This window comes from Limulus polyphemus, unplaced genomic scaffold (genome assembly GCF_000517525.1).
Source record: "Limulus polyphemus unplaced genomic scaffold, Limulus_polyphemus-2.1.2 Scaffold3275, whole genome shotgun sequence".
Lineage (NCBI taxonomy): Eukaryota > Metazoa > Arthropoda > Merostomata > Xiphosura > Limulidae > Limulus > Limulus polyphemus.
Genome location: NW_013668885.1, coordinates 21,084 through 30,296, shown reverse-complemented (window position 1 = coordinate 30,296; position 9,213 = coordinate 21,084). Strand labels below are relative to the sequence as shown.

The window sequence follows — 9,213 nt, the reverse complement described above, 5'->3', positions numbered from 1 at the left end:
CTGGTTCAAGCCGATTCCACCCCATACCATAATGCTTGGACCTCCCCATGCGTCTCTTTCGATAATACAGTTATCAGCATATCTTTCGCCCTGTCTTCTCCAGATTCTTGTCCTGCCATCTGCATTTGAAATTGAGTATCGGCTTTCGTCTGAAAAGATAATCATCCTCCACTGCTGATGTCGCCAATTTTGACGATGGGTGGCCCACTGTAGTCGTTCGCGGCGATGGCGTGGTGTCAGAATAGGACCTCTGGCAGGACGACGACAACTCAGGTTACGACTATTCAATCGACGCCGAACTGTATCATCACTAATCAGTTTCTGGTTAATGCCAATTGTCTGACGAGCAGTGTGAGTTGCACAAAGGAACCGGTTCTGCAGATGCTGTCGTAAGATGTAACGATCCTGACGTCATGTTGTCACTCTTGGGCGACCAGTGCGTGGACAGTCATTTGTACTGTTAGTTGTATTGTACGTTCACGTAGACGTTGGATAGTGCGAACATTGCAGTTAAATGCATTTGCAACAACTTGAGGCCGCTGTCCAGCATTCAAACGTCCTATTGCTTGTTCACGTTGTCTTGGGTTCAGTCGTGGCATCAGTACTGCATTAAACATATAATGATTACACCAAAACTTTACACGTCTTAAATACCCCTACTAAGGCACGGATTCAACGTGCGTATCATCATCTTGAAATTTTCATGCGGAACGCGTCCCACGGACCAAGCAAAACCAACATTAGGACAACAGAACTAATGAGTGCAGTCAGCCGTAACGGAGATTTAAACATAATCGTAGCATCGTTTAGGTGTAATTTACCTTAACCAAAATAAATCAATTAATTTTTTTCGATGTTTTTGAAAATTATAGTTTTCGAAATATGCGACGTTTCTTTTGCGGTTCAGTATACAAACAAGTTTCATTACTGTGTGGCAGTAACAATATTCTTGTACAAGAACAAAAACCATTTCAATCCATACAGATTCCACACAACAGAAAGCTAAATATTAAAACTGATTCCAAAACAATAAAAAAACAGAAACCACCGAGCTACCAGTATTTTTAACTGCATATCGAAATTTCCAAAGTTACAGAATTAAATACCAGCAAGTCTCAGGTCAAGTATGTAAGAGTCACACATGACATTATATTTAGGGTTTAATTTACATAACACCCAAATCTTTATTAAATATCAATAGAAAATAACTAAACAGACAGATACACAAGCAACACTATATATGGATTTTTAAACTCTTCATTACTTAGTGTTATTCTGTAAATTTACTTGTTCAGTGAGCTCCAATGATAGATAAAGGATTAGAAGTTATATATTTGACATTTAAAAAGTTAAAAAAAAAGATTTTACCTTCCATCTCTCCAATTCATTTTTCATATCATCATGTAATTTCTTTAAAGCTACTGGCGTGGTGAGGCCTCTGTAGTACTTCCCCATTCTCTTTGTAAACTCTCAACCTAAAATAAATCAGTATACATTTGCTTAATGGGACAAATTTTATTATTAACTATAGTGTTTTAGGCTTACTTTTCTATATCAGGTGAAAAATTAGTTTTATATACCTACTGCTTTCCAACTCACATTAAAGCATTTATTTTAATAAATTCTGCATTGTTAAATATTTTCCATTTCTCTTCCTTTTTTAATGTTCCAAAACGCCATAATAAACAAAAATATGGCATTAGTTCTCCTGTCATATACATACACACAGACAAAAAAACATTAAATTTTGTCACACATTAATTTACCTAACAAAACATTCCACGTCTAATTAATTCAAACCCCTTCAGTAAATTAACAAACACTCAATGATTTAACTTTGTTAATCATATACTCATCAACTCCTATAAAAATTTCACTGCTCTTTTTCAAGTTTTTACTTCAGATATCATAATCACATATAGAATGGTACCTAATTTTCTGTTCTACAGTTTTACCACACAAAATGTATGCATTAGCTTTTCACTTGTGCCGTATCAAACAGTATTAACTTAACATCTTTTACATTAAAAACAAAGTCTAAGCTTTCTTACTTAGCATGATTAATTATCCTGAAATAGGCTTTATAGACTAATTTCTACCCAAAATACCATACATTTATACACAAAAAGAATACTATATAAACTCTTTCATTATTAATATATGTAATAAACAATATAGAAAATATCCCTCTATTGGCAACTACTCAATAACAACCTTGCCCACTTGAAACTCAAAAGGCATGCAGAGAAGTTTATCCTAAGGAAGAGTTTATGGATCATATTTCCAATTTATGTACATCTATACAAATCTGATCTATATAAATAATTTTCTAAAACATTGTAGAGAATTTATATCTTTGGAATATGCTTAATATTTGAATATAGCATGCTAAACTTTCAACATTTTATACCTTGTGATGGTCTTTTTCTGCAACAGTAAAATATATGACTAGGCCATTGACAATAGTCTCAACTAGCTCAATAATGACACAACTGAATAATAAGGGGGACTTTTTATTAACTCCTTAAGCCCGGGCAGATACTTCCAGCATCCAGCTGAAAATCCTGATTTACCTATCAGATGGTGACAGAGTCCTATAACATTTATGTCTCTTTGGCTAAAAACTAATCCAAACCATGTTATTATAAATAGACCAGAAGCTAGGTGAAGCATAGTCATTTGTTTTGAAATAAATTTCAGATCAACGGCCGAATGTAAAAAAACATTACAGGTTTAAAAGAGTTAATACACAAGACAATTCATAAACACTAAACATGCTGAGTGGTGAATCAAGTCAGGCACCAAAAGATTAAAATCTTCATGATAATGCCTGCAAAAGGGATAATAATGTAGCGATAAACTATTAACTCTTCACCTAACTTACAATGAAGTATTTATGTACTGCAGCTAAGCATACACTGATGTCCTATGTTTACAATAATTAACATAATACTGTCACAAGCCAATGAATAGTAAACACCTTGTACAAAGAGTGTGACTGTTGAATTACATTAGACACTATAGTTTAAGTTTAAACAAGATTATTGTACAAAATGTAAGTAAAAAACTTAAAAGTTATTATTAGTACAGTGTTGGTCTCCTTATCTAAGAAAGGATACTGAATTATTGTAAATGCTTCAGAGGATCACTACTAAAATGATTCTATAAATGAAATGGTTATCATACAAGGATAGGCTACAATTTTGTGAAAACAGATCATCTTACTGAAGTTTATAAGATTATCTGTGGGTTGATAGGCTAAAGGCCTCTGATTTCTTTGTTCAATATTCCGAAGATAACAGGATGAGATGACACAGGTTTAAAAATTTGGAAAGACAGGTTATGCTCCAATTAATTAAGTTTTATTTTTCCCAAATGGCAATTGACTTGTGGCATGAGTTACCATTAGGCAGCAGTAGAAGTTAGCACCTTGCAGGAATTAAAGAGAGTAATTAGTTATTTCCTCAAAAGTGTGTATTTAAAAGTTTACTTCTCCCAAGAACATGGACAGCTTTTATGGACCAAACAGTCCCTTGTTGTCCATTGATTACAGTAATATATGAGAAATTGATAGGATAAAAACCTCCGATTTCTTTGTGATGTATTCTGAATACAATAGGATGAAAGGACACAAGTTTAACATTTGGCAAAGACAGGCTAGACTAGTTAAGACAGTTTTATAATGGGATGACTGACTTATGAAATAAGTTGCTATTAAAAATAGATGCTGACACTCAAGGAATTAATGATTTCTTGAGATATTAAATGTGATATTAAATGTTTTCTTATTTTACAGGGTGGGTTTGCAAGGACAGCCTTGAATGACCAAATGGTTCCTTGTTGTTTATATTGTTATATATTTGAAAGCTTGGGTATGTTAAAAAAGTAAAAATGCTCCATGGCTTATGAAGATCACCATGTTTGTCTTTATAACCCCTTTTGAAGTTACTATATGATAGTTTGTAGATAAAATAAGGTTTCAGATATGCAGAATATTTTCACATACATACAAGATAACAATGCTAGCATAGTACTTTTAGTATCAAAGCAAATGAATTACAAAACACACATTTTTCAGATTATTTGTATTATTTATAAAGAAGTATCCAATAGAAACATTACAAAATTTTTAAATTTCAGCACACACACATCTAATTATGGAAACCATTCTAAAAGTTAATAAGTTTAGATATAAAAGCATTAATTCTATATACAAAAACAAATAAGAACTAAAACTTATCAATCTAAATCTTTAATGATTTGGAAATGTAACTGTTGCAAGTACATCTGAAAAAAACACTTGGTGTTATTTGAAGTGCCTCATGTTTTTGTTTTCCCTTTTACAGTAATTACTTCACATTTTTATAAATACATTTATAACTCTCCTACATTTCTATAAAACAATGTTTTTAGAAATATATTTTTAGGAAATCACCAGATTTTTTATATACATTAAACATTCTGTACTATAGGTGTAAATATACTGTCTACAGATTTTCAGCTAGTCTACATAGCTTCATTAATTGTTTGTACTTGATTTTCATTTCTGATTTTTGTTAACTGTATAATTATTTTTAGGCTTAGGCAGACTGACATGTATAAAACTACAGCTTGTAATATTTTTTCAGCTGTTTATCAACAAGTAGCCTCTGACTCAATGGCAGCAGAAATGGTAAAGCACTTTGTAAGAAACATATCTGGCATTTAATCTTTTTCCCTGGAAACTTACAGGAATACATATTATTTCAAGAGCAATCTAGAGGTGTACACCGATTCATAATTGGATAACATTCAAAGCAGTTACAATCATTTTTTGTCAGTAGAGTTGGGTGATATTTGTAACATAGTTCAGACGATGGTCATGGCATTGTTGAAGTATGTTATCCATATGGAATACTCATCATTCTCGAATATTTTGTGAAACCTGTGAAGAATTGCTGAGAAAATGAGCCAGACTCTCCAAGTCTGTTCTTTTTGAGACAGAAACAAGGTCAGATTCAATGCTAACCTGCAAACGTAAAGTGTCTGAGATGTTACAAGTGTAGCAGGTGTGGATGTGATAATGATGGCATGTCAACTGCTTAAAAAGTTAGATGCAAGAGAAGTCAGAAAATATTTGGCAGTGGAAGTGCTGTCAAGCACCCTATGAGAGGTATATCTGCATAGGAGAGAGATAAACTTATGGATATGGATGAGAGCAGAAGGAGGAGGATTCAAGATCAGGTACAGAATGAGCAAAATGCCAGAATACTACAAGGAGAGAGGAGTACTAAAATAATGGCAAAATACTATAAATATAGTGTGCAGGGGTTCAATTTTGGTAGGATAGAAATGCCTTACCGACTACCTGGATCAAGGTAAAAGGTATGGCAAAATGATCTCTGGACCATGCCCGACACAGCCTTATTTAACACTTGGAAGTTTGTAAATAAAATTATAACAATTCGAGTATGCAAAACATTTTTACATTCACACGAGATAAAAATGCCAGTATTGTACTTTTAGTATCAAAGGAATCAAGACACATTGACATTTTCTAAGATTATCTGTATTATTTATAATAAGGAATTATAGATTCATAAAGTAAAAAAAATACATGTTTAGCATCCTCGCTTGCTCCTTTTTTGCAGATGTTTCCACCCCCACTTTTTTGGGGGCAATTTTTCTCCTTTTTTTGAATTATTATTTTTTAATCATACAAAGAAAAAAAAAAGACTTCTGTATAAAAAAAATTAGATGAACAGTTCATTCATTTTGCCATTTTTCTTTAATCATCAGAAATTCTGCTTGACACAGACTCTTTGAAAACAAGCAAATATAAAAAGTGTTGAAACTTTCTCTCAAAGAAGTCATTAAAAAAAAAGGCCCTCCTCCTTCACTTTTTCGAAAACTCTGGATGCTAATCGTTTTTTATTTTTCACTTGGCCTAAATATATTTGTGTGTGTGTGTGTAGTACCTAGTCTACCAAAATCTTAAGTTTTATACAACAAAAACTTTAACTTAGTTTAAAGTTTAAGTTTAGCATTAAATCAGACTCATCACTATACTGTTATTAAATAAAAGATTACACTTAAAATGAATCTCACAAACTACAAATTACGTCAATTACTAAGTTAGTCATTGGCCGAGTTTACCCTTAATAATAATGACACATGATAAATTCTAGAGCAAAATATAATCAATTAATCCTCTACCAGTTTACTACTGCCATACCGTAACACAGATTGACCCAATCTTAAGAGAATGTTGGTCTTTCAGGTTTTTCTTCAGTATTGGGTTTGGACATTTAACTCGATATTCCCAAAAGTGATATGGTGTAGAAATAATCAGTGTAAAAAACAAAAAACGTAAACATCCCACGCTACACCTTAACCCTAACAACCAACTAGACGGAAAATTCATACAAAAACAACAGTGCTGTTAGTTAGATCCTCTTTAGTCTAGTTTTATAATCTACTAAATTTTATATATTTCATTGCAAAATTACTAATAATTAGACATATTTATAATTCTCACATTTTATTATAAGAACTAAAAAAATATGTGCTAGATTTAACATATTTCATTAACATTAATAATAATTATATTCATATTTTAAATTACAACATTTCGTTAGGATAGCAAATTTTTGGACAGAGTAAATTACCGAATACTTCCCATCACAGCTGTTCTCCGTTGGATCAGAGGTAAGTTTACGGACTTACAACGCTAAAATCCGGTGTTCAGTTGGAAACACAGATAGCCAGTCGTATGGCTTTGCACTAAAAGAATAAGCAACAAAAACAGTCTATCACAACCGTGTTTTAAAATCATTGTAGAAATGTAAAAGGTTGCAAGTGTCCTGTGAGGTAGAAAATTTCGGAGGAAGTAAAAACTGACGATACTGTTACGTCTCCGTTCGTTAGTTAATTTTCCGTAAATTCGTTCCGACGAAACTTTAGCGACACAAGTCCTTTCTTAAATAAAACTGGTTTATTCTTTCTGAATATAACTGTACGATAAACTTAATTTCAACAGTCGCTCTATAACAACGCTATGTCTCACGTGGCCAACAGTATTTTGTCCGCATACATTCAATTACTCATTACACTGTTGTCCCATCACGTTGTGAATGTCTTATTTATACAAGACTAACACATGTCTAGTAAATGCTAGGGCATTCTTGAAGGAACAGGATATTTCTAGAAACAGGTGGCGTGATACTAGTCACGTGACCTCGCTGACGCAACAATATTATGTTGGATTTGGCTATTATCATAGTTAGACCACATTTGGAGTGTTGTGTTCAGTCATGGGCTCTTTACTTCAAAAATTGACATCTAAATGTTGGAAAGGATTCAGAGGAGGGCTACTAAGATGATAATTGGGATAAAAAGATTATATGAGGATAAGTTAAGATATCTGAAAAAAGAATTAGAGGACATTTTATTGTTAAGGGAATTGAAAGTGTTGAGGTATCTTCTTTTTCCTACTTAACGGTGAGAATGGTAAGTCTAAGGGACAAAAATAGACAGCTTTATTTTTCTAACAGGGTGGTTGGCCTCTGAAATGGGTTGCCTTTAGATGTGGTGGATGCAGTTAATTTTAAGGGAGTGTAAGCTTAAGGTGAAACTTCAAAGGTTTATATATATATTAAAATAATAAGGGCTGGCTTTGATGTGTTTTTTAAGGTTTAATTTGGTGGATAGGACAGCTTAATGGACCAAAAGGTCCCTTTCTGCCTTTTAATGTTATGTTATTTGAAATAGCGGTATATGAAACTTACCCTTTTTTTCTTTCTTTTTAGTTTGGCCCCAGTAGCTCAAAAGAAGTCTATGGGCATATAACGCTAAAAATAGTTTCGATACCCATGGTGGGCACAGCAAAGATAGCCAACTGTGCAGCTGTGTGTTTTACTACAAACAAATATTTTGTAGGTTTAGAAATATTAACGTTTTCTTATAGAATATAACAAGCCTAGTTCTGGAATGTGACTAACTTGATGTAGTACTAGTTACACATTGTTATAGATCGTTTCCTTCTGATATTATTGAATTACATCACAGAAGATTGAACTATGCAAATACAACATACATTAATCTCTTATAGTGTGTATAGTTCCTATCGAAAAAGAATAAAAAGTAAGTTCTGTTTCAGGACATATTGAGCACGATTTCAATCATGTGCTAAATTCATCTTGCGACATTACTTCCTGTAGCAAATCTGGTCATGGAACATATTTATTGTTTCAGGGGATAGTTGTATTGTATCATATTTTTATTCTGTATGTAGAGGCATGGCATATTGATATACCACGTGTTTCTACGTTCTTGTATTAATGTAATATTTATTCTGAATTTATCAGTTATTTCTGAGTATGTGCAAGTTTCGCATACTAATTGACCAACAAAATTGTTAAGCTGATGTCATTCTAGCTGTCTTTGTTATTTGTCGTTCTATTGAGGTTACATCTGTTCTTTCCATGAAGGATGGGGATGAATGTAATGCTGCACATTACCCACGAATCTAGACAGCAGTGTCCTTCAATGGTAGTGCAGGTGGTATCTCGAGGTTATGATGTTTGAAGGACAATTACCAGTATCGCGAGTAGTGATATCCTTCTGAGTAAATCTAAAGTTATTTTGAATTTAAACAGTCTGGTAGATGATTTTGGCCTCACCAGTTTTTAAAGAAAGTTACCTGATCCAGAAGAAGTGATCATCTGGTGACCGTAAAGCAAGTACACTGTTACGTATCTGCTTGTTTATTAATTCCTGGTAGAAATTCTTTCCGAGGAACTTCAATGATATAAGTCCTTTCTTGATTAAACCACTTTATTCTTTCTCGATACAAACTTTTAGTACACAGTAATTCCCACTGTCAGTACGTTTCTCGTCACTTTAAACTTAACGACTTTTACAATACACGCTATAAATCACAGCGATTCACAATCTCGATAATTTCGCTCTCTACAAGTGCAAAACACACACTAGTTCGAAACAGAATCGTAAATTACCCGAAAAACCGTAACTACTGTTCGCTTAACTATTATCCATTCATCCCGCTTTTCTCACCAGGCTTGTATACTAACAAAGAGGCATCCCCGATAATTCGAGAAACTCAGTCACGCATGCGCTAGCAGTGTCACGTGACTTCAGCTGTCGTAACAATACACACAATGTATTTGTGTTTATAAATTTAAAAAAAATTGGTTGCTTCCATTTTACAATGTG

General features: G+C 33.2%; 1 protein-coding gene across 1 annotated transcript in view; it reads right to left on the bottom strand.

Annotated features, from left to right (window-relative positions):
• The window catches only part of LOC106469049 (transmembrane protein 94-like), a 100,951-nt gene extending 94,537 nt beyond the window's left edge, over positions 1-6,414 (bottom strand). Inside the window, exons 1-2 of the mRNA XM_022397445.1 lie at positions 6,215-6,414; positions 1,369-1,475 (exon numbers count right to left, since the gene is read on the bottom strand). Coding sequence (XP_022253153.1) covers positions 1,369-1,455 — 87 coding nt within the window. The 5' untranslated portion in view covers positions 1,456-1,475; positions 6,215-6,414. The remainder of the gene's footprint in view (positions 1-1,368; positions 1,476-6,214) is intronic.
• Positions 6,415-9,213: the final 2,799 nt, after the last annotated feature.